Source organism: Pyrus communis, chromosome 17, assembly GCF_963583255.1.
Source record: "Pyrus communis chromosome 17, drPyrComm1.1, whole genome shotgun sequence".
NCBI lineage: Eukaryota > Viridiplantae > Streptophyta > Magnoliopsida > Rosales > Rosaceae > Pyrus > Pyrus communis.
In genome coordinates, this window is record NC_084819.1 from 16,408,698 (window position 1) to 16,434,563 (window position 25,866).

The 25,866-nt window shown below is 37.5% G+C and overlaps 3 protein-coding genes across 3 annotated transcripts; 1 reads left to right on the forward strand and 2 right to left on the reverse strand.

Annotated features, from left to right (window-relative positions):
- The first annotated feature begins 1,906 nt into the window (after positions 1–1,906).
- Positions 1,907–4,768, forward strand: LOC137722557 (patellin-6-like). Its single transcript, XM_068461588.1, has 4 exons — positions 1,907–2,897; positions 3,665–3,789; positions 4,051–4,192; positions 4,308–4,768. Exons 1-4 carry the CDS (start codon positions 2,199–2,201, stop codon positions 4,566–4,568), a joined length of 1,227 nt encoding a protein of 408 aa, XP_068317689.1. The 5' UTR covers positions 1,907–2,198; the 3' UTR covers positions 4,569–4,768.
- Positions 4,769–9,199: 4,431 nt separating this feature from the next.
- On the reverse strand, positions 9,200–12,064 carry LOC137721761 (probable protein phosphatase 2C 65). Its single transcript, XM_068460782.1, has 5 exons — positions 11,769–12,064; positions 11,068–11,415; positions 10,855–10,975; positions 10,396–10,619; positions 9,200–9,905 (listed from the first exon to the last, which is right to left on the reverse strand). Exons 1-5 carry the CDS (start codon positions 11,994–11,996, stop codon positions 9,411–9,413), a joined length of 1,416 nt encoding a protein of 471 aa, XP_068316883.1. The 5' UTR covers positions 11,997–12,064; the 3' UTR covers positions 9,200–9,410.
- A 4,024-nt stretch (positions 12,065–16,088) lies between these two features.
- Positions 16,089–18,388, reverse strand: LOC137723215 (uncharacterized). The gene has a single exon (XM_068462381.1). It carries the CDS (start codon positions 18,050–18,052, stop codon positions 16,484–16,486), a length of 1,569 nt encoding a protein of 522 aa, XP_068318482.1. The 5' UTR covers positions 18,053–18,388; the 3' UTR covers positions 16,089–16,483.
- Positions 18,389–25,866: the final 7,478 nt, after the last annotated feature.

Here is a 25,866-nt window from a genome sequence, read left to right on the forward strand (position 1 = left end):
AATGCAAGATGAATTACATGGTATGTGGACAAAAACCTATGTAGGCATAAATTACTTTTGGCTTACGATACTACATAAGGATTGCTTGGCTAAGGAATTTGAAGATTCAAAACTTTTCAGTTCTCTTTCCCGTTTTGTTGGTGTTTGAAATGATTCGTTTTTATGTATTTTTCTTCTAAATTCCCAACAATTGGTAATCTAATTGTATCATTTCTTTTTGTTAATTCAAGGTTTTAGAATAATTGTGCTGGTCATCTCTAATGTTTTTATTTCATTGTCAGTACCAATTAAAATGTTATGTACAAATGTTTAAACTTGCAATACAATATCTATGATAATGTGATTTGTTATCATATGATTTGGAAACAAGCATTGGCATTGTGGGGTTATTGAATTGACAAAGCAGTTTGCAGGTGGAATGAGAAAGTGTAACATATATGTCAAGAAAAAAATAGTAGATGTGCTATGAAGCCACAAACCTTTCAACTCATTTTTAGCAACTTTTTTTTCTATGATAAACGGCGAGGAAAAGATGATATATATGAAATATCTTGGTTCCTTGTTGTATTTCTTTCTTTATTAATTACTAACCTCTTCAAAAGTGATTTTGTGCGCGTATAGAGTCTTTCTTTTCTCACGCATTTTACACGTGAGTTAATTATGTTTTATTTCTTTTTATTTGCAATGTATGTTGTATTTTATTTTAAGACGCAATATGAGAAAGAAAACTGACACACCCCAACCCGGAATGTCCAATAGGATCCCGAATTGAGTCGTGCTGGCCAATACTTGGAAAGTGACGAAGCCATAAAGTGTGATAGTGTATAAAATGTGAATAAATTAAAACATAAAAGTAAGTTCCCAACATATTTTTTCGTCGAGTGTTAGTCGAAGCCATAAAGTGTGATAGTGTATAAAATGTGCATAAATTAAAATCTAAAAGTGCTTAAGTACACGAGTGTGCAGTGAGCAGGTCCTAGTGGACATTCCGGGTCGAGGTGTGTCAAAAACAACTAGCACAACACATCTTAAGGGGCGCGTTGCACCCGTGATAAAAAAAAGGCCTCTAGCATGTGCGTGAGCGCGTGCGGAGAGACTAGTAATGATTAAGCTAGGTTGAAAATAATTTAACGACTTACGCACTCGTTATAATGAATGCTACATAGTATTGAAGTAAAAAATTTGATATATTTTTTATAGACTTACCACAAATAAATAATAATCTACAATTAGTGATTACCTCTTCCAATATTTTAAATAAAAATATTTAAGTAGTTTAATTTTTATGAATTGTTTTTACTATTTGATTTCTTAAAAAAAATCTTCACTGTTTTATTTTTTAAAATCAAACTTCATCCTTTATTTTTCAGACAATTGTATTGGTTTTTTTTGTTTTTAGTCGAAGACAACTGTATTGGAATATTGAGGATAAATTGTATCAAAATACACTCAAAGATATTTTTGTAAAAGTACATGATTAACTTTTGTTTTTTGGGTAAACAGTTTATGATTAACTTGATAAAGCATGATTACGGTAAGAAATCGGTCCGTAGCAAGGGACAAACAAGTGTGCTTTGCAGCTTTGATGCGTGGGAACGCGATTGGGCCCACAGAAGACTGATAAAAAAAGACCTAAATCAAACAGGCCCACTGCCCCCGCTGCCCCCGCTGCCCCGTACCGGGCCCCACTTCCCTAAATCCCTCAATTATTATGACGCTCTCTGCACTCCTCCTCTTTTACTCGGCTCACCCCTCATCGGCTCGGCTCCCTTCCCTCGGAAAGCTAACCCCCCGCGCTCGAAAGGTGCGTGCTCCCCACCCTCCCCATTCAAATTTTGCCACTCCTACAACTACAAGTACACCCCATCTCTGTTTCCCAAGACGCTTTTCAAACTTCAAACCCAAAACCGCGGCTCCCCAACACATCCCTCTTTCTCTCCTCAAATCTATGTCTTCCTCTCTCTAGATTCTCTCTCTCTTTCTCTCTCCTCTCAAATCCCTCTCTTTTTCAACCTCTCTTTTCTTCGCTTCTGTCTCTTCCGAACTCGTTCTCTGCAATAATCATACTCCCAGAAGAACTCTCTGAGCTCTCAGAGAATCGAAAACCACACCTTCCTCCTCTGATACCGCAAACCCAGCACCTCCGCGTGCCTTTCCTCGCAGAGGTTCCATCTGGGTATCTCTCAAAGCCCCAAAAAATGGAACAGAAAACCCCTCTGCAAACCCTCCCCGAAGCCTCCCCAAAACCCAGCAAGAAAAGCTTCGTCGCATCTCTAATGTCCCCCCGCAACCCCTCCTTCCAAGAAGACACCTACCTCGTCTCCAACCTCAAATCCTCCGAAAAGAAAGCCCTCCAAGAACTCAAAGACAAGCTCTCCGCCTCGGACTCCGCCTCCGCCGCCATGTGGGGCATTCCTCTTCTGGGCAACGACGAAAAGGCCGACGTTGTCCTCCTCAAGTTCCTCCGGGCCCGGGACTTCCGCGTCCCCGACTCCTTCACCATGATTACCAAATGCCTGGCGTGGCGGAAGGAGTTCGGTGCCGACGGCGTCGTGGAGGAGGACTTGGGTTTCAAGGAGCTGGAGGGGGTGGTGGCCTACATGCACGGATACGACAAACAGGGGCACCCTGTCTGCTACAACGCCTATGGAGTTTTCAAAGATAAGGAAATGTATGAGAGGATTTTTGGGGACGATGAGAAGCTGAAGAAGTTTCTGAGGTGGAGGGTTCAGGTCCTTGAGAGGGGAATCAATGCTCTACATTTTAAGCCCGGCGGGATTAATTCGATTATTCAGGTCACTGATCTGAAGGACATGCCTAAGAGGGAGCTCAGAGTTGCTTCCAATCAGATCCTCTCTCTGTTTCAGGACAACTACCCTGAAATGGTCGCAAGAAAGGTAATTTAATTAACGTTTTATTTGGTTTCCACTTTTTTATTTGGCTCAGTGGACTGTAATTTTTGAGGCAATTCACATGTTTGCTAGCTTAATTGTTCAATTTTTTAATTGATTTGTTGTGGGGTTTTACTTTAATTTACTGGAATGTAATGTTTTTAGGTAATTCTGATGTGGGTTTATAATTTGATTTAGTGCACTGTTTTTTATGAGCTAATTTAATCTCGGTTGAGGCTTTACCGTAAAATCAATTGACAATATAGAAATTAGCCAACTTATAAGCTATTGCAAGATTTACCTTTTCTCCTTAAATTTTATATTCTCACAATTTTGAAGCCAAATATTTTGACAACATGTGTGGCCGTTAAGCTTCACACGTCGGTTAATCTGCTCTGATACCATAAAGGAAGTTGAGATTCAACCATAAAACCGATTGGCAATGTAGGGAGTATCTAACCTACTTGTAAGCCATTGCAAGGTTGTTGTTTTGCCGACATGGGACTCTTTAACCTTCACATTCTCGCAATTTCATTCGCTTCATATAACTTATTTCACCGATTAGGTTTTTAGTTTGATTCACTGGGATGTATTTTTTTTATGTAATCCTGATCTGGGTTTTCGATTTGAATTGATGGACTGTATCTTACTAGTTTTTGAGCTAATTCTTATCTGGGTTTACCTGCTTGCTCACTTTTTCCTTTAATTACTTGTATTGTTTGAGGTAATTTTGATGTGGATGTGGGTTTTCTAATTTGGGGTTTTTTGTTCAGATTTTCATCAATGTGCCATGGTACTTCAGTGTGTTGTATTCTATGTTCAGCCCATTTCTGACTCAAAGAACAAAGAGCAAGTTTGTGATAGCAAAGGAAGGAAATGTTGCTGAAACACTCTACAAGTGAGTCCCCTTACCATCAAACATTTGACCTCTTTGTTTTGTACTCTTTGTATAAAAACTGGTCTTTAATTAGGGTTTTGGTCCCCACACTCAGCTCATTGAACCCATTTCTCTTAGGGGTTATAGTTTCAGAATCGGGTTTTGATTCCTTCTCCTATTTTTCCATTTTTGTTTAAGGGTTTTGAAACAGTTCCCTCATATGTACACTGTACAATTGGTGGTCACTTACTAGAGATAGGTATTTATGTTGTTCCGAAACAGGTTCATAAGGCCCGAGGACGTTCCGGTTCAGTATGGCGGCCTGAGTCGACCGAGTGATGCGCAAAACGGCCCCCCCAAACCGGCTTCCGAGTTCACCGTCAAAGGAGGAGAGAAAGTGAACATACAGATTGAGGGGATTGAGGTTCATGAATCGTCTGCATTATTTTTATAACCCTTAATTTTATTCTCTTTAAATTAGCGATTTAAATGCGATTAACGTGGTTAATTTTTGGTGTGCTGGTGTTGAAATTGATTAGGCTGATGCAACAATCACATGGGACATAGTCGTGGGAGGGTGGGACTTGGAGTACACTGCAGAGTTTGTGCCAAGTGCAGAAGGCAGCTACACCATCCAAGTGGAGAAGCCAAGAAAAGTGATGCCCTCCGAAGAAGCAATCCACAACTCCTTCACTCCTCGTGAAGCAGGGAAGATGGTTTTCTCAGTCGACAACTCTGCCTCCCGCCGGAAAAAGGTAGCTGCATATCGCTACATTGTCCGCAAATCCGCCCCCGTCTAAAGCTAACTTCAACAACTGCGAGGGGATTCATTAGTTAAACTTGTAGTAGTAAGGTTTTTGTTTGTGCAATTTGCTTGCTATGTTGTTTTTTAGGGTTTAAGCAATGGTTGTGAACCTTGTTATTTTGTCTGCTTGAAAGTACTTGTAATGTATAAAAGGATGCATGATATATCTATACTATTATTAAGAGAACCTTTCTTGTCAACCTTTTGTCATTTTTTTTTTCTTCCTATTTTACCTTTACTTTTGATACACAATACTTGCATAAGTAGGGCAAAATAGTAACTTTGTATCTTTTTGCCTTTTGTTCTCACTTTTAATACACAATACTTACATAAGGAGGGTAAAATAGTAATTTTGTATCTTTTGAGAAAATGGCAATCATATTCTTATTTTTCTTATTTTACCTTCACTTTTAATACTCACTATTTACATAAGAAGAATAAAATTATGTAATATTAAGATAAAATATGCACTTATTAATAAAAATTGTTCCACCATCATTTTTTCACTCTTTTTAAAATTTTAAAAACTAATCACTCCTTAATAAAAAACAAAACATTGCCATTTTTTTCTATTTTGCCCTCATTTTTTATATACAATACTTATATGAAGAGGGTAAAATAGTAATTTTGTATTTTTTGAGAAAACGACAATCATATTCTTATTTTTCCTACTTTACCCTCATTTTTTATACATAATATTTACATAAGGAGGACACAATAATAATTATGTAATATTCAGATAAAATATGCACTTATTAAGAGAAATTATCCCACCATCATTTTTTCATACTCTTTTTAAAATTTTAAAAACTAATCACACTCCTTAATAAAAAAAACAAAAAATAAAATGAAATTGTTCACACACACAGAATATGTGCTCATCAGCTAGTATCGTTTAATATAAGAGGAAAGCATATCTATTGACTTTGGTTTGGCACCAGTCTCAATTGTGTCAATTCTTAAGAGTGGGTTTGGACGAGTGGCCTTAAAGTTCCATGGATCCCGAGCTATAATCGCCGCAACTGCACTAAAATAATGAGATAGAGGTACTTGAAATTGCCTATATGCAATTTATTCGAGAGAACTTTTAAATGACAAATTGATGGGTGTCTTCTTGGAAGTTCTTTGTGTAGTGCGCTTATGGGTTTGGACGAGTGGCCTTAAAGTTCCATGGATCCCGAGCTATAATCGCCGCAACTGCACTAAAATAATGAGATAGAGGTACTTGAAATTGCCTATATGCAATTTATTCGAGAGAACTTTTAAATGAAAAATTGATGGGTGTCTTCTTGGAAGTTCTTTGTGTAGTGCGCTTATGGTGTGTTTGTAATGTTTGAGTAGCAGCTTTCTACGACATGAGTTGGTAACAACTGAGTCTAAAGTTTCAAGTCTTTTATTCAAACATAGCATTAAGTTTGTCTACCTGCAAATACATTAGAGAGAACTTTCAAATGATGAATTGAAAAGTTACGTGATGAATAAGACAGAAATACGAAACAATTTTTTGGTTACACCCAAGTTTTTCTTGGAAGGGAGAGCTTTTTGCTGGTGTGCAGCAGGTTGATTTGCTTGATGGTCCCAAATAGTAGTGACTGGTGAATGATGATGATGATGTGTCTAGGGCATGAAGCATGAAAGAGACTGATTAATGGTCACAATATTTTCTTTTGATTTGGTTTCGCTTGTTGTACAAGGATATGGGGGGAGAGGGAGTGTTGGGACTAGCAAAAGGTAGCAGAAGTGGGGGATGAAAGATATTGATCACCGTCTGGGGGCCCTTGGGTTTGTTGCCTGGGCCTCTAGAATCTGGATTGGGTTTTCGGAGGTTTGATGAAGAAAATTACATATTTTTAGTTAAAAAATAGATAAATAGATATATCTTATTGCACTGATGTTTGTAGTGACAATAGTAATATAGTGTCATGAAATACATTTAAGGTACCGGCTCCCTCTTCCCCATATATTGTCGCATAAATATTTTGAAATACGTAAATATAAGGTGATGGTGTACGAAAATGACATTCTTTGCAGCAAGAAAACTTGGTACAAGGTACTTTTGATTGATTAAGATTTTGGGGGAGATATTAATCTGAATGCATAAGGTTCATGTTTCTTAAAATTATCATCAAGTTCATCAACTAAAATAGTCCTCAACAGTAAAGAAAGGGTAATTGGTAAGACTAAATAATATTTTCTAAATTACAAAATTGTAACATAAAATAACAAAACATGTCTATGTATTCCTCTACCAATACATGTATCGTGTTACCATCTCGCGACAAAAAAATATTTATGTTGTCGAACTAGAATCATGTTCGCAGTCTAGACCACGAACTAGAAACTTGTCTGAATCCATACATGTGGTGACTCCGTATAAGGAACCGAGCAGATGTACTTATATTCCAAATTGAAGGTACATATAGCTGTAAACTTGGCACCCCTCACCACAACAATTCCATGAAAGTATATGCAATTCGCTTTGAATCGAGAGCAGTTCGAAGCTTCAATGGAGAACGAAGAACTCTCGGATCCCAGTAACATGGTACTATTCCCCTAGTTTTTAACCTGCAAGTCAGGCAACTTACCCGAACAATCGCCATTAAACGGCGCCTTGAAAACCCTATACTCGATCAACATTCTTCATCTTTGGTTCATCAAAATCTTCAACGTCACAACTCACAGGCCACAATAGTTCCAAAATCTTCCACCGAATAAAATCGACCGTTGAAATAAGTTAGGTCTAAAATATGTGAGGAATTTCTAAGAGAGTCCAGATGATCAAAAAATTGATCTAAAACATCTGTATCAGCAATTGTCCATTCATCTCCTCCTGGTCTCCAAAGTACCTTTCCAAGTTCACAAGTAACTCCGACTGTGTAATTCGATGTCCGAGACGGGCTCGCGGATAACACAAACTTTTTAACTGTGAAGTAATAGTCTTCAGAATAAAACCACTCTTGAATATTTTTAATCTTGTTAGTATCTGGGAGTTTGATTTGGCAATGATTTATAGTTTTATAGGATGCAATAAACGGACCTCAAAAACTTCGGATACAGATATAAGCCATCCCATAGAAGGATAATAACGCTGCCATTTCTTGGATTCCGGCAGATTAAGTTTGTGAAACCTACCTTTCATATTGTTGCTAAATTCAGGAGTGATGGTATCCACTTTGTTTGGTAACATATACAATGGGAATTGATGTGTTAATCTTCCAATAAAGTTTTCTTTGGTCGCGACCGAGTTCCATGATTTACGAACTCCACCAAAAGCAGTAAGATCCTGCATGTAAACTATCCGTTGGCGATATACGTAACGAGATCTCCAGGAAGAATCGACCAGTCAGCCATCAAGATATCAATTTGGTATCAAATATTCTTGCCCTACCTCCAAGATGTAAAATTAAATGGAAAAAAGTAAGCCGTATAACAACAGCAGCAGCAACGAGGAGGATATATATACTAGGGTTATGTGTGCTGTATATATACACAGATTCCTCCTTAAGCAACTGGGTCTAGCATTGGCCTTGTGCTTGCTATGACGATAATATAAACCTTATTCAATGCGGAAAACATACTGAAAGATGCACTGCCTGATTACGAATACAGGAAACAGATTGAAAAATGAGTTGCTTGATTACGAATTCGGGAAACAAATGCGTTGCCTGATGACGAAAATGGGAAACAAACTGAAAGATGCCTTGCCTAGTTATGAATACGGGAAACAAAGTGGTAATAATAAGCAGGAAAATAAATTAAAGAGTGACTGTTTGTTTGGGTACAACTTTGGCCGCCGGCACGCTGCTAGTGTTTTTCAGAAGGCTACTATCCTCGGTTACAACTTTGTATATATTTTCCAACCTCAAAAGGAAAGGGGATGCTTCTCTACAGAAGTCATCCGGTGGACTCCTCCTATGGAAAATCCTCAAATCAGTTGTATCACATAGCAATATTGGTGCTGTGGCCATATTGGTAACATAGAAAGCTGATACCACCGAGTTTAATTTGCGCACGGGTTAAAGGATGCAACAGAATAGTTCTTGTTTCTTTATCCAGTTTAGATAAAGTCAGCAACCATCCTAGGGAAGAACCAAATTGCATTCTCTGATCAACTTCTGGGAGACAAAGTTCTTAAGACTTGCCTTTTTTTTCATATTGTAAACCTCACAGATGATACAATCCTCCTGATGAGATGCAGACATAAGCAATGGAAAATGCCTTGATCGATTGGTAAAGTTGTTTTTCGTTGCGACTGATCTCCATGACTCGCAAACTGCACCAAAAGCAACAAAATCCTCCATTGAAACAACCCATCTAAGCGATAGAGGGTACAAGGTCTTGAGGAAGACTCGACCAGTCAGCCATCAGGAGATGCAATAGTAGTAGCACAAGAGAGGCTAGAGAGAGCCAGTGCCTTATATGTTGCGGCCAAAGAGGGAGAAGAAGCCTATGTTCTACTAAATTACAGCCTCATATTAATTTTTGGGTATTTCAATTTTCATTTCAGTTGTTTAACTGGGTAAATAACACTACACGACGTTGTGACCGTCACACCAAACAAAATTTTAAGGTAGAAGCCAACTTCATACTTTTCTTATAATATATCAGTAATTTTGTATTCCTCGTTGACACTCCATGGTTAGACAAATATTTACATATACTGTTTTCCCCTAGCCAATTCTAAAACCAGAATTTGTGGCTGCACCTTTTCTTTCAAATTTGGCAGGAAGCGGGAACTGCACCTGCTGAGAGATGTTTGATGAATATTGTTGGTTGCTAATCCTTAACCGCAGTTGCAAATCGCTGCGTTTAAGGCCTCATCACGGAAGCTAATTAATCAATGAGCTTGAACCTCTTCGTAATCCCTTGATGTTTTCCTCCGACTCAAACAATTAGAAAATCGAGGAAGCTTCAACATGGTATTTACTCTGTCAACTTCTTTAAGGGCGTTCCACTCTTCCTTTGCATCTTGTGAGACATTACAATTCAACACAGTATCTTTCCAGTCCTCTGTCATCTTGCTGTTAATCTCGGAAGCAGTGCCTCCCTGATCGCTTACAATGTTCGATCTTGTGCTATAATAAGAAAGGGAAAGCTGAGAGTCATTCGCTTTGCCCAGACGGCTCACGTGGGATGTGGAATGTGTTAATGAAGAAGCAGGTTTGTCTTTCAGATACAAGCATATAGCTGCGCAGTCATCAATTTTTGATGCTGGGAACTTTCGTTTCCATGCTCTAACCGCACGCCTTACTAGTAATTCTGCTGCCATGGATCGCTTCCTTGCTGAAGCAACTATCTTTACCACATCAGTGTTTGTTAAAGCATCCCACACCTGCGCAACGCACACCATCAACATCTTAATGTAGCTTGATAAATGTTAAGAGTTACCAAATATGTTCTACATAAATAAAACTGTCACATCACTTCGTAAATAAATTGAATGACCGTAACAACACTTGTAGACAAAAAAAAAAAAAAAAAGAGTCCTATGAAGCAAAACGCCGAAGCCATTGAAGAAAACAAACAAATCAAGCCGTACAAAGGGAAGAACTGAACACTACGAAGCTAAAAACTCCACCCTGTGAAGCAAGAAACTACAGAAAGTAAAAAAAACCCCAATCCCTATGAACAAAATAACCAACCCTTCGAAGAAAATCCGGACCCAATGAAGCAAACCGAACCCTATGAAGCGAAAAACAAATACTTAATTGAAGGGACATTCAGGCTATTGATCAAAGTCATTTTTCTGCACTCATGACAATATGGGTAGGCTTTTTTAACCATCAAGTAGAGGGAAGTTTAGTGATTTGTTGCTTTCTTACCCCATCAGTTGCCAGGACCACAAATTCGTCATCGCTTGATATCTTCCTGTAGAAAACTTCAGGAATTGAGATCAGGCCATAATCTTTGACACAGAAATCCCCGAAAGCCCTCGCCATTGCTAGACCAGGGCAATCTTCATCCGGCATCCATAATCTATACACTTGTGGTTCTTCATCCACTGATAAAATCCTGCCTTTGCATTTCATAATTCTCTCAGCTTCACCTGAATTTCATCAGTAGCAAAAAACAAGAAGATCAATCAAACTCAAAAACTTGATCAAAATCATCATGCAATTCTTAAGGAAATATGAAGTGAAGTGATTTCTGCACACAACTCTCTCCGCTTGCACACCCATCAAAGGAAAATCAAAGGGACAAACATAAACAGGGTGTGCAGAAGGAGAGAGAGGTAAGCGGAAATCATTTCCCGATATTAAGAGCACTAGTACTAAACATACTTGGAGTATCAGGTTTCAAATCAACCGTGAGCTGGACAGGAACGATTTGGTTTTTTTCTCCTGATCTAGTTCCAAGAACCGCACGAGAATCGCCTAAGTTGGCAATCACCAAATTATCACCCTGAAAATGAAACAGCATAAAATTAGAAGGAAAAAAAAAAGTAATTTTATTGAATTGCTCTCCAAACTTGGAGTGCAAGAAATAAAGTGTACCTGTTTAACTACAGTTACTGCAGTTGAACCGCTGCAGAAGCTATCAATGGTGTTGTCAACGCTAAGTTCTTCGTCCATTTCCTCGAATGATTTGACAAAACTGGCTTCCCATGACGGAAGAGAGATATTGCGACTGGGTTTCCTGTCGTGATTATTCCCGTTGTTTGCGTTGATCTCGCTTCCGGCAACATCAATGTCGCTGAATATGCCAGTGTTGAGCTGGTAAATTTTGATGACTTCCGAGAGTTTCGAGGGTAAATTGTCACGTACGCATCTTGCAACTTTGTGCCCTTCGGGGCCATGACCATCAAACACACCGCAGAAGTACATGCCGTTCTCAGTAAAGTCCTAAAAAATTCATTGACATAAAACTTCAGTTAAATTCATATATAAAGGACTAGTAAAGAACAAGTTTTGCAGAAAATAAGAGACCAAGAAGATTTTAAATACATTATGAACAAACAAAAAACCGTAAACGACATGTTTACTCAATTGGAATGAGGATTTGATTACGGATTGTAATGTAGATTTTTATATATTAGATTACGAATTATAATGTGGAACATGTATTTGTGGAATCCATACGTGTTAATAAACACAATAGAGATCAGAAATCAGCACAAATGAAAAACCAAAAAAAAAGAAAAAGAAAAGAAAAATAAACCAACAAAATTTAAAAGAGACAAATTGATTAAAGGTACCTCCCAAACTGTCATGGCATCTTGATTGATCCCTTTTCTTCCTTGCTGGGTGTACATGGAAATGTTCCTAGAACACCCTTGCAACCTTATGCGGGCCCCATCGTCCCCACACCTTACATTATCCTCCTCCTCCTCCTCAGCCTCGTAGTACTCATTCCGATGGGCCACACCATCATCCTCCATGTACCCTCCTCCATACGATCTCTCCTTGGTACAACAAGCTCCCATGTCTCTCGAGAAATTAAATTAACCAAGCCTCCCACAAAAATGATTGTTCCCAAGAAAATGGGAGAAGAGGAATGATGGGGACCCACCAGAAACCAATCAACACCCAAAAGGAAAAAATTGGGTGAAGAGGCAAAGGAGGGGGAAGAGAATTGAAAGGTGACGGTGTATTTGTGGAGAAATCGGAATTGATTGATATATTTCTCGAAATCAGAACATATTTTTTAAAAGGAAAGAAGGTTGAAACGTAAATCGTAGATATTGCAATATGCATGCAACGAGTCAATCAAGATTCATGTCGTGTGTTGTTGGAGGTTTTTCATGTTGTGAAGGAGGTGGTTATGTTCTCTTAAATCTCGACGTGCTTTTGATCGCAAGAAATTGTTACAGGATAATCACAGTAGTACCCTTTTGGTCTTTGCCAAGGAGGAAGATAGTAATCCTAAATTTACATATCCTCTCAAATGTCTTTAGCTAATCAGAGTACTTAAACCATAATTAGGTACAAAATCTTCCCTATATCGTAGTTGATCAACCAAAATTAAATCCTATTTAAAGTGCATGCACGTTAGTGTTTTAGATTTGTATGTGCTTTAGTCAAATGATAACGTGAGATTTGGGATCGCCAAATTCGTAAAGTTCGGATTTTCTACTTGAATTTTGGACTAAAAGCGTTCCTCTTATCTTAATTAATTTTTACAAAACCTTTTACCAGCCGTTAGATGAAAGTCGAATCGTTATAGTCCATACCCCTATCATTTTAGTAGATCTTTTTTTAACTAATCACTACTAAATTCGTTTTATTTTGGTGGTAAAACTACAACTATTCTTTTTATTTTTAATCATACATTCAACGCTGAATTCATCTCGTAACGTCACAACAATATAAAATTGGGTTTAAACAAATTATTCGTTGACTTAGTCAATCAGATGGTTCGAACCATATAATAATTAGTTTATCTTATGATCATCCTATTCAAAGATATATTTGATTAGGATTTAGTACTATAGTCTAGTGTTATTCTTCTTCACTTGTAAGTGACAGGTCTAGTGGTTTGATTCTCGCCAAAGACGAGTTTGAACCACGTTATTGCTAGTTCATTGTGATGCTAAACCTACCCACTCTCCCTTAGTATAAATAATATCATTTGTTAAAAAAAAAAAAAAGATATATTTGATTAGCAACAAACGCTTTATCATGTAAATGTGTAGTCTTCACAACTCTAGTTAGTGGATAACTCGACTTAAAAGTGTGTCTCCCTATTTGTTGTGTGATTTTTTTTTTTTTTTAATAAAATCATTTACATATGGTGTTTTACAGCTTATTTTGCAAGTATATACATTTACGTTTTAGTTTAGAGAAGTCAAGCTTTACTTCGCCCCTTCCGCTCTTTTCTTCGTATACACTAGCATTTGTCTACACATTTTATGTGTATGAATACATTTTTTTAGAAAATGAGAAGGAGAGAGGGAGAGAGAGAATGTGGGGGGAGTGGGAGGTTTTTGTTTTTGGTTATTTATTTATTTATTTATTTTGATAATATTGGAGGAATTTTAACATTATTGGTAGGTGAGGTTTCAATAAAAAAAAGTAAAATTTAGACCTGTGAAATTACATTATTGCCCATCATTTTTTTTCGTGTGATAGAAGACTAAATTGTGTTTTCACAAAGAGAGTTTCATTAATTAGTATAAATAATAGCATCAGCCCAATTGATTTTAACAAGTTATACTAGCCCAATGACTAGTTAGAGCATCTCCAAGAGAATCCACATAGGATTTTTTGTGCTCTAACAGAGTTGTCAAATGAGTCTTCCAATTTAGAAAATATCTTGCACTCTCTAGATTTACACTCTTTATCTCACGCTTCAAACATTCTCTTTATTATAATAATGTGTCTTTGTCCACTTTTTTCTTAAAAAGAAATGCTAAATAAGGTCGCACAATGAAAAGTACTAAAAAATTACTAAGGTTTGTGGAGTATGTTGAGCAAAATTGTGAATCAAAAACTTTAGTTTTCAAACTGTCATGTGAGTCAATAAACTTGTATTTGAACAGTCACATTTAGAGAAATTGGTGGAGATGCTCTTAGGTGAGCCTTTCTACTTGTTTGTAGGTGAGCCTTTCTACTTGTTTGTTGGGCTATATGTGATTTTGTAAAATGAACTCTCTATAGGTTGCGTAGCTTAGGTGGTGGAAGTTTATTAATTTATAAATGAGATGTCTTAGATTCGAATATTATAAATAGTATATTCGATATCAATTTATTTTATTACCCTTTAGTGTAAACATATCATTGTATCAAACGTAAAGAAAACTTTATGTAACCTTTTTTTTTAACTAATGGCCCATTTATTTTTGCTCACCCCGTAAATTGAGGGTGATACTCATCCTTTATTGATCGTTGTTAGATTAGTTTTAGTTTCAAAATTTGTTTCTTAAATCCATTAAACTAAATTAATTTAACGGCAATCAATGGGAGACAATTAATGGGAGGTGAGCATCACACTCACTTTTTTGGGAGGGGGGAGGGTGAGCAAAGAAGCACTCGGGTATTATTCATATCCTTGATATATCTTCCGCTTACCAAAACACGACATAAAAATATAAGTAGGTCCCATGTTAAAATTATGTATTTGATTCGGATTATATCTTTTAAACAAAGTTCAAATCTTTTGCATTCATTTTATGTGTAATTTCCCTATGATCTTTAGCATTGATGTCCACGTGTACATGAAATTGGCTGGCCAAAACTGCACTGACAACTGTGAGGATAAAATGGTAGATTGACAATGATTCAATATTTGGACTGACCAATTTGATCAAGAGGAGAGGAGTCGCTTGTCTTAAAATTATAAGAGCAGGGCAACGTGGGCTGGATATTTGCAGGCATATAATTCTCTCCTGAGTCCTGATGAAGCAGAACATGTGCTATATTCCTAATTCCATGCGCACTACCATTTCAGTAACAACTTGCTGCCAATTGCAAAATTGAACCAAAATTATCAATCTCAAGTTGGTGACCCAATAATTGGCTCAAATAACTTATCAAACTTCCTGTTTTAAGCCACTGGAAGTTTAAGCCACTTAATATTACGGTTTAGTAGTATTTCTCTTTATTTGTAAGCGAGAGGTCTTAGGTTCGATTTTCACTAAAGGCGAATTTGAACCATAGTACTGCCAACCCATTGTGAGGTTAAAATCGCTCTCTCTCCGACTTAGTGTAGATAATATCGATTGTGCCAAAACAAAAAACGAAAAACATAAAAAAAAAAAATTCATGTTTTAAGCCCCAAACTTCTAGTCCCTTCTTGTGAAAGCAACTTACATAAATTAAGTTTATTGTCATGTGGAATCTAAATTGGTTCAAATAAGTGATCAAGCTTCCTATTTTATGCCCCAAACTTCGAGTCCATCATGCGAAAACAATTTACATATAATAAGTTCATCGAAAATTTGAATTCAATAATGTAATGTCACGAAAAAAAAATTTACACAATATAATGATTAGACCAGAACGTCACAGAAACAGTAAACCCAATTACATGTAAATCATTCTCCCACGATGCAACCAAGCCAAACCACATAATAAAGACAAAATGACACCTATATAGCGACATTTCACAAATCCAAAAGGAACCGCAACCTCGATAGATTTATTCCTTTACTCGTCTGTCAAGAGGGAAATAGATCATCTCCGGATCATTTTTTTCTAATTCATCAAATCAGAAAATCTGTACCGTTGAAAATTGATTCAACGACTGAAATTATTATAACTTTTAAAGTGAATTTCTGTTTGTAACCGTTGAATCAATTTTCAACAACACAGATCTCCTAATTTGATAGATCAGGAGAAAGGGACCCCTTTCCTGTCAAGAGATCCTGCTGCAATGATTCTGTTTCCAAATTCGTTGAAACTTAACAAACTACTCACTTTTTAAAAGGAAGCAAATATTATTCTATAATTGACTTATAAAACTGATTTGGAAATTTTGTTAAAATTACCCATAAATATTTTTGAGGAATTGTTATTAGCATTTCAAAAATCTCATTTTACACTTCTGTAATTTTTAAAATATTAATAACAATTTCTTACTTTTGAGACATGATCACCTCTGTCCTACCATTTTCGGAATGCCTAACGAACCTTGAAGATGACAGTGTGACGTATCTCCAGACCCCAAAAAGTTGAAATGCAATAGTATGATAATGCAAATAATATAACTAAGCTAGTACTCACGGTATCTTGAAACAATCACTCACGGTTACGCCAAAAAAAGAGTCAATACGTAATTGAGATGAAATTGTGATAGTATTTCGAAACAATATTAACTTGTATATGATATGAAGTAATGAAATTTTTATTCCTTTTTTCATCTGCAATTCTTACAACAAACAAATTCTAAAGTTTTTCCTGTTCCTCTGTCAAACAAAATTACAAAAAAAATAAAAAGAGGGTTGAGTAGAATCAAAGAAAACCTGTAACAATGTTACCACCATTGATGAACAAGAACACCACTTTGTCTCAGTGAAGCAAACAGGTCCAAGCACTGACCATAACTCTTCTCATACTTCGAACTCCTCTCGCCGGGGCAACACCTCTGCCACCGGTTGTAATGGCACTCGAGAAATATCTCGTCGATCAAACAGATTGCTCCGGTCTCAAACAGCCTCGGAATCAAATCGAATTCCGTCCCTTCCACATCCATCTTCATCACCACGAAATCCTTCTCCGAAAAGGTCTTCTTCAACCAATTCGCAAAATCAAACCCCTGAATCTGATCCACCTCTCTGTTAAATCCGCCATTGGCCGCCTTTGCCGGCTGAATCCTCCCCATTCCTCTGCCTTTCTCCTTCACCTTCTCACCCGGGTCGCTATTGATCTCGAAAGACAATGTTTCATTCCTCACCCAAGCTGCATAAGGTAGCAATGTGACCCCCTTCTTCAACTTGTACTGATCATGGAATGTCTTATCGGCTTCAACGGCGAAAACTTCGAAACTCTTGTTCTGTTTCGGGTACTGCTTCTTGAACCAGCTGCCAATGCTGGAGCCATAGCTCCGAGCTCCGACATCCACGTAAGCATACCGCTTCTTGAAGCTTATATCCGCCATTGTTGGCAGGTACTTAACGTTCTGTATATTCTTCTTCAGAGTAATCCACGGCTTCAACGGCTCTATTTCAATCAAAGGCTCCGCCTTTCTCACCAGCTCCATCTTATGCTCAGGAACCGAGCACTTAGCACCAACACTGCCACCAGGGTTCTCGACTCTGTGGCCTAAACCCTCAATCTCGCCGCCGCCGCACTCCTTCCTCAAAACCATCTCGCGAATCTTTGGCATCGACGAATTGAAGCCGTCGATGTCGCGCGAAGTCACGAGCTTGCTGCAGTTAAACAATTCAATAAACGAATGGAAGCTGTAAGTGTCTCTCGCGCCCACGTGGACCACCGCAAAACCTTCGGGCTTCAGCGTCCGCACAATTTCGGCGGCGAAATCCGCCGGCTTTGGCGACTTGTCGAGACGTCCGCCGCCGGAGAAAACAAAGTCAAAGCTGTTGTCAGCAAACGGTAAACGGTGCGCTTCGCCCGGAATTACCAAAGGACGCAACGCTTTCTTAAAAACACCGACCGCGTCCTTGACGCCGGACTCTCTCAGGGCGTAGACGTCGTGACCGGAAGGGGTCTCGACGCAGAGCGACTTGGCTTTCCGGGAGAGAAAGCCCTGGGACATGAGATCCTGGAAAACGGCGGAGTAGAAATGGACGGCCTGGATCCAGTCCTTGCTGGTGTAGAGATCGGGCTTCGAGGACCCCGCCGACCTCGATGGCACGGCGTCGTTTTTGGCGGCGATGGCCTCACTGCCGGTCTTCGCTATAACGAAGTTAAGATTTTCCGGGAGAGAGAAGAAGCAGAAGTTGCCGAGCTCACACGACTCGCCGGTGACGGTGACGACGTAGGCGAAGCGGCAGAGAACAATCAAAACGCCGAACAAAAAACAACGTATAAAAACGTTCTTAAGGAGACCGGGCTTGCCAGCGGCGGCGGAGCCGGGTTCCATCTCTGCAAAATATATACCCTTTTCTCTACAAAAAATTGGGGAAAAAACCAATATTTTTCTCTCTGTTTTGGGAATCGAAATCGAAAAAATAAATTGAATGTGTATAAAACTGAAGAAATCGTCCGGGGGTTTTGGCTTAGCGGGAGCAGAATCGGGCGGATGTGTGGTTGCCGCCGATGAGGGCTGGTGGTTTTAAAAGGGAGTTGCAGATCTTGGAGTTGTGGGGGGAAGGAGAAGCCATGGCCGGTTTCTTGTTGGCAACTTTATTTCTGTTTCGGCATGACTGAGACGCGCTCTCTTTCTCTCTGAAACTGCGAAAACTGAAAGACTGCGTTCGACTGTTTGGGGAAGAAGGCGTAGGGAGGGATAAAAGGAAAGGAGGTAGAGAATAACGCGGTCACGGCACTCGCACGTGTCGTGACAGGGAGAGCCGGTTTGGCACGCGTGAGAAGAAGACGGGAGGAAGGATGATATTGTTTTGTAGAATACACGTAGTGGGGCTTTTGATTGCGTTTGCAATATGTTGTAATTACGATATTGCCATGTTGAATTAAGAAAGGATTACCCGAAAAGACTCTCCCAATTGCATTATTAGGAGGAAAAGCTAATTAAATTGTTACAACTTGTTTTGGTCAATTATTGTTTCCGAATTAGTGTGACAGTCCCTGCGTCACTTTTTGTTAGAACGTTATCTTCTGTTTTGTAGATTCTTGAAAAACATACCAAACGAGGTTAATTATGATGAGACGATTGAGTCGGTAATCTTGAATTAAGGTTCATATTTTTTTTTAGTCGAGCGATAACATTAGTAAATTAGATGTTAAATTAGCCATTAAAAAGGTTCAAACCTACTCCGTCATGTAAATGTAAGAGCACAACACATTTTCACTGACCACTTACAACGAAGGCTCCTATGGATCTATGTATTAATGAGTATCTTGATTCCTTGATGAGGGGTTTATTAATAATTTAATCCTAAGTTGGGAATATTTCTTTGTTTGATTGAGATGTTTATGGGAGACCAATTTAAGCAAGTCTCTATTATTCTTTTTTTTTTTGTCAAACTTCCCGTTTTATTGATATAGTCTTTATTTACAAATAAAATGTATCAGGTTCAATTTTCATAAACTTCGTTATGTATGCATGTTTTTGTTTGTAACAACGCATATGAGCGCTCCTATCGTTAGCCTTAAGTGACAAGGGATGAGGAAATGGATGGACAACATAATGCATGGACTCTGAAAACCATTTCTAATAATCAAGATCACTAAACTGAGGATGGAATTATTAATCAAAATCATCCACTACCCAACAACTGCCAGGCGCTGCATGTGATGACAATAAATGGATTTCGTTAAATTAAATGACTTAATTATATATACTATTAGAGAGCACACATTATGTGTGAATAATTTTATTTTTTGTTTTTTTATTAAAGAGTGTGATTAATTTTTAAATTTTTTATAAAAGATATGGAGCAATGATGATGTGACAGTTTATCTTAATAAGGGTATTTTTTTTTTTAATATTACATAATTATTGTTTTATTTTTTTATGTTAATATTGTGTATTAAAAGTGAAAGTAAAATAAAAAAAATAAAGATATGATTGTTATTTTCTTAAAATGTACATAATTACCTGATAAACCGAAAGGTAATTAACGGATCAGCCGGTGACCATGCCATGCTTACAGTGGGCCCACCGAACGCCGCAGTAGCCGTTTTGAACTTTTTCTGTTTGTCCTTTTATTAGGCCTTACTCGTTACGTAATTTGGACCATTCTCGAGGTTTTGATTGGCCCTCCGGGTCCACAAGCGTTTGTAAAGCGGAGCGTAAATTCTTTACTCCGATCAACGCGGATAGAAACGGAGAAGGAGTGTCTGCCCTTCTATTTTCGATACTTTTCCGTGTTTTTTTTATTTTGTGTGATTACGATTAAGTTACGTTACTATTTTATATTATTTTTTATATAGATAATAAGATAAAAATAAATATTAATATAAAATGTTGACGTGGCTTAACCGTGACCACACAAACAGAAGGGCACGGGAGGACACCGGAAGTGGGAGGTAGACAATCCTTGTTCGATAGAAACTTACCTAACTTTAAAATTCTACTATAGCAATAATAACAGTATCTTAAGTTAATTATGTGAAATATTTTTATATGTTGCCTATTAAGAGGTATTTTTTTATTTGGAAGGAGAATACATTTCACTTAACAACCTATGAGGACCCAAATATAAAGAGCAAAAAAGAAAGATGCATCAACCCAAAACCTAGTCTGAAGCCCCCAAAAAGTAGAAGAAACCGAGAAAACATGAAAACTTAACATCAAACTTTACGCCCACAGAGTCGTCGCCGCTGTTAAAAAAGGCCGCCATCATAGCAACAAATCAAACAAGAAGGAAGCGAGCGGTCATACAAAAATGGGGACAAGTCACGCGCATAATCCGTCCAACAAATGGATACAATATGATCCTAGGATCCCAAATCCGTCGAGCCATGAATTGTTGGTGTTAAAGAACAATGTTTGAGTTAAAATTTTAACACTGGAAAGGTTCGGAAGTATTTGGAACAAACAAGGAATGTGAAATGGAAAGTCCGATTTTCGCTTCAAAACTTTAAATGTGTTTTTGGACTAGTAAACGACCTCGGATGGCTAAAATTCATCGTGCATGCTCGTGGCATTATTTCCTTTCCAAAAAGATATCGCGGATCTGATTCTGAGCTCGGTCGACAAAGTCACAAATTCCAGTTACGTCCCTTTTTCCATATTAAAACCTTGATTGGTTAAACGTTTTATGAGGGATTAATTAATTAATTTTTAAATTTCCGATTATTTCAAATAGTTGTGGCTGTTTGAATTTGAATCAAACAGTTATACCTATTGTGAAACGACATCTTACTGCGTATATATTTCTAACGCACACTTGTATCAAACACGTCAACTTGCATACTCATTCATATATCCTTTATGAGAGAGAAACATACATAAGTTTGCCATAATCAACATTTCGGTGTTCAAACTTTATATATATATATTCCGTTAATTTAGTTGATTCTGATTGATGTTCCGCCAACAGAATCTTCAACCCACAAAGGTGTGGCTGAGGGGGCATATGCTGGAGAGATCTACAACAAGGGAAAGTTTTGGCATATGGATAAGTGATTGAGACTGTGATTTGGGGCAAGGCAGAAGAACAGTTACAAACCTGTTGGTGGGATGGCGGGTATGGATGAGAGCAAGCCGGAGCGAGTGGGGAATGGAGGGGAGTAGCAAATTAATGGCAGCAAAGTTTTGGATGAAGAAGCAGAGAATTTTGATGGTGGAGGCAGAGGAATGGGAGAGATGAAAGCACCACTGAAGACATGGTAACATGCAAGGTTCTAAAAGATGCTATTTGCTATTCGCTAGTTGGGTGGCAGGTTGGAGCCTAGTGGTTAGGTGGGGTCTAAGCGGGCACTTAGGCGGACCAGGTGGGGGCCTAGACGAATTTAAGTAAATTTATTATATATTGATTAAATAAGTGTCTATTTATATTTAAAAACATACACATAATTTTATTGGGATACATAAATTGCAAACTCAAATGACATATAAATTATAAAGTATTAGAACAAATTAAAAACATGGAGAATAAGCATATAATGAGTGTTCATCCAAGTATTCAACAAGTCTTTTACATTTTATTGAAAAATTAAAATGCAAAATGAAAGTTATCAATTTTATCTCTAAGTTAGAGTTGCGATCCAGGCGGGTTAGGCGGACGCCTAAGCAGGTCTAGACGTGCTTTCTTAATTTTCAAACGTCTAGGACTAATTGTGGTAGTGACTAGCTGCCTAGTGCCTGAACAGTGGTAACAGGCACCACATAGGATGGGGTGGCGACCACCGAGGGCGAAGAAGTTGCCACAAAGGATGGGAAAAGAACCGCCCCGAAAGGCGATTGGGAAAGCCACGGCCGAAGCAAACTAATCAGAGGGGGAGAGGAAGTCTAGAGATAAGCCATTAAGAAAGTTGTGTTAAGTGATATCAAAATACAAACATGAAGGGGTTAACAATTCACCTCGTTCAATTGCCAGTGTTAATAAGTTTTCTTATCGTGTATCATAGTATATCTTAACTTTTTGTATGTCAATACATTTTTTTGAATACTTATACAAGTGATATTTCTATCATAAACAGATCTAACTCGACCCATAATGAATTGAAGAAGAAAATCATAACTACCAAGACAATCCAATACTTTTTATACAGTAACATTTTATGCTACGTAAGCTCCAATAAGTGAGGTGTAGTGGTTACGCGACACGTGATGAAGTGGTTTGGTTGACAATTAGCACATAATTGAATTAGGGAGATGAGGCAGTTATGAATGTGAACTGGCAATGGAGTATTACGCGTGGGACATGGGAGGTCAGGATGGTTCCCACGGCAGCGCTGTTGGCGTATATGGGAAGTCAAGAGCAAAAGAGTGAGCGGAGGTCCACATGTCGTATTAAGTGCAATGTAGCCGTCGCCGGAATCAACGCCCTTATTGACTCGTCGTTTTTCCACACCCCATCTAACCTCCTTTTTGTGCCTTTTTTTACACCTCATCATTGTTTGTGAGGATTTTAAGAATCTTTTAATTATGTTCGTTCACAAGATCAGAAATCATTTTAATTTTTTTTATTTAAAATTAAACACAAATAGTACCTAACGAAAACTACTAGCACAATGTGCGATAAACGAACACGATTAAAAGAATTTCGAAATACTCACAAAGAAGACTCAGAGAGGATCCTCATTCCTTATCATCATCATCATCTATGTGCCATTATAGTCTAGTTAAGTCACATGCTTTGATTCTTATCATCCTCACAATCAATCGAGAGGGTTTCATTGACAACCCTTTTTTCGACTGATAATTGTTGTAATTTCATGAAATTTTTAGGACCAAGATTATCAAAATTTAAAGGCTACGAACTTCGGATAACATAATATATTGAAGTGTAATAAACATTTCGGTAATTTAAGTGTTTGGGATTTTAATTCGCATAATGAGTTTTGTGTCTTGTACGTAATCAAATTTGTTTTGTTTAACTAACTATATCAGTATATTGATCTAGTAACACTCAATACCTTATGTAAATAAATTTCACTTTTAAAAAAGTTAACGAAAAAAATTAAGTTAAAATCATTCTTTAATAATATTAGTTTTAAGCTTTAAGCTATAACTATTGGAGAAAGAAATTGTTTATTTGTTATGGCTTAAAATTCTGTTACCTAAATTTTTAAGTTTTTTTTTTTTTTTAACAATCGATATTATCTATACTAAAGGGAGAGGTGAGCTTAGCCTCACAATGAACTAACAATAACATGGTTCAAATTCATCTTTAGCGAGAATCGAACCTAACATCTTTCACTTACTAATGAAGATGTATATCACTAAACCGTAGTACTAAATGACATCTAAATTTTTAAGTTTTATCTGAGGGTTGAACATGGTATCAGTTGAGAGTTATCAACAAGTTGGACCAAAAAGGAAACAATTATTAACAGGCATGCTGCAGGTACCATTGAAGAACGTATTCATGTTATATGTGCCCTTTCATTTTTTATAGGGTTGTTCACATATGCATGTCATCCTATCAGGCCATAGACATCATTCACTATTTAAAAAAAAAAAAAAAAAAAAAAGATGACACCTAATGACAAGTTACAGTGATCCATTTCTTTCGTGTTTAGAGAAACTATGGGAAATTTCATTATACTCGTAATCACAGTTAAACAGACTCATTAGCTCGGTTCAATTTCGTGTTTAGAGAAACTATGGGAAATTTCATTATACTCGTAATCACATTTAAACAGACTCATTAGCTCGGAGTATTGAACCGAGACCTCCCTCATCACAGACATCATTCACTGGTTCTTTCATTTGTTTGCATTTAAGGAGGTAGATTATATTCATAAACAATATTTCAAGCGACGACTTTGTAGTATTGGACATTAATGATCACATCACATAAACAAACCGCCGAGTCATATTTAATTTTAGTTTTCGCAGGTGCTTGTTTGGTGTTAGATTCGAATTGAGCTTGATAATTCATATAATTTAAAATTTTAGTAAATCCGAGGTGAATGATTTTTCACTTGATCAAGGGCATAATAAGAGATTAGACACGAAAAAAACTCTTTTTCGTTCTACTATATTAAGGAGTTCGAAAGGATGATTAAATCGCCTTCATGTATAATTCATCTTCTATTTTCATGTTGGACAAATTATTTTCATTTCTTTCAACAACTATCTTTAACATAACGAGTAAAGGCGAAGCCACGAAGGGACCAAGATGGATCAAGCCCATCTTGATCTTTTTCACGCAGAAAAATTTAATGTTATGTTTATGATTTTTAAGGTTTTTCATATGCTCAGAGTCTAATCCGACATTTTTACTTTAATTTCTTTCGTCGGGTTTGATTTGAGAGTAGTGGTTCCTAAGGAGTTTAGGCAGTTTGTTGCTTGCGAGTTTTAATGAGGACTTTGGTCTAGCCCTTTTGGGGATCAATGGAGGGAGAGAGGAAAAAAGTTAGAGGGGCTTAGGGTTTAGGTTTAATGAAGAGGATCATGAGGACAACACCATACCGACCCAAACGATGTTGCTGGTTGCTAACCACATGAGATAATAATTTTTGTAAGATCATAAGAGCATTTTAGATTGAGATATTTGAGCCCCTTCTAAACTAAAATTTAAGCTCCACCAAGTTATCCAATCTAACACGATCGTAACGGCCAAACGAGGCCTTATTGTTTGCACATTTACCTTGCACTGAACCTAATTCATTATTTTTGTCCCTTCGAAAACATGGCAGAGGATTCAATGTGAGCGAGATGGAGGATCCCATGTGAACATTTTCAGAACCATTGGAGGATGAAGAAGAAATCAACATCACGTTTACGCATCGATCCGAAGCATTTGTACGTTTTCCCTGTTTGATTATGCAATTGTATGTTTCTCGATCGATCGATCTTTTTTGTTGTTTTGCAGCAGATGGGACTCGCCTCGTGATACAGTACCGTTAAACTTTGGCCATGCACGCAGTTTTGTAGCTAGCTAGCAATGGTAGATGCAGCAGCTTTGCTACCTCCAGATAAATTAAACTCGCCTCGTGATACAGTACCGTTAAACTTTATCGATCTCTTTCCTTGGGATCGATAAACAGCCTCATCAATAACTAATCCAAATCAAGCGAGTCAGAAAATATGTTGGGACGAGGGACTTTCAAAGTACTTTTTTACATGTATCATGTGACGGTAACGAACTACTGACGCTATAAATAATCGAATATACTACAAATTAAGATGTTAAGGGACTTTCAATCTGACACGTTTAATGGTGTCATTTGAAAGTTCTATCAAATGTAGTGCAATTAGTTATAAACTGAAAACTGAAGGCTATAAACTGAAAACTGAAAAGAAAATGATTATCAAACGGACCATAAAGTCTTACATGAGGTCAATCGTGGGCTCTCATATTTACATGTTTAATACTCTGCAAGTTGTAATTAACGCATAGATTGACCACGTTAAATTTATATTTGGAGATGAGTCATTTCAGTTCGTCAAATTGTAACAAAAACATGTTAACACATTGAACATGTAATATGCTCACTTGAGTGGCCGGTGATTGATGGCCGTTGCTTTTATTCAGATTGCCTTTCATGAATAATCATCAATTGGAATTGCCCTTAACTATCGTCTGGTATTATTCTTATACACTTGTAAGTGAGAGGTCTTAAGTTCGAATTTCGTGGATAGCGAATTCGATACCA

Bases quoted from the DNA above. Each gene is read 5' to 3' on its own strand.
- LOC137722557 (XM_068461588.1), top strand. From the start codon at position 2,199: ATGGAACAGAAAACCCCTCTGCAAACCCTCCCCGAAGCCTCCCCAAAA. The intron at 2,898-3,664 runs GTAATTTAATTA...TTTTTTGTTCAG, and splicing joins CTGAAATGGTCGCAAGAAAG to ATTTTCATCAATGTGCCATG. The intron at 4,193-4,307 runs GTTCATGAATCG...GAAATTGATTAG, and splicing joins TACAGATTGAGGGGATTGAG to GCTGATGCAACAATCACATG.
- LOC137721761 (XM_068460782.1), bottom strand. From the start codon at position 11,996: ATGGGAGCTTGTTGTACCAAGGAGAGATCGTATGGAGGAGGGTACATG. The intron at 10,976-11,067 runs GTACACTTTATT...TTTCATTTTCAG, and splicing joins CAGTAACTGTAGTTAAACAG to GGTGATAATTTGGTGATTGC. The intron at 9,906-10,395 runs GTAAGAAAGCAA...TGCGTTGCGCAG, and splicing joins TGGTCCTGGCAACTGATGGG to GTGTGGGATGCTTTAACAAA.
- LOC137723215 (XM_068462381.1), bottom strand. From the start codon at position 18,052: ATGGAACCCGGCTCCGCCGCCGCTGGCAAGCCCGGTCTCCTTAAGAAC.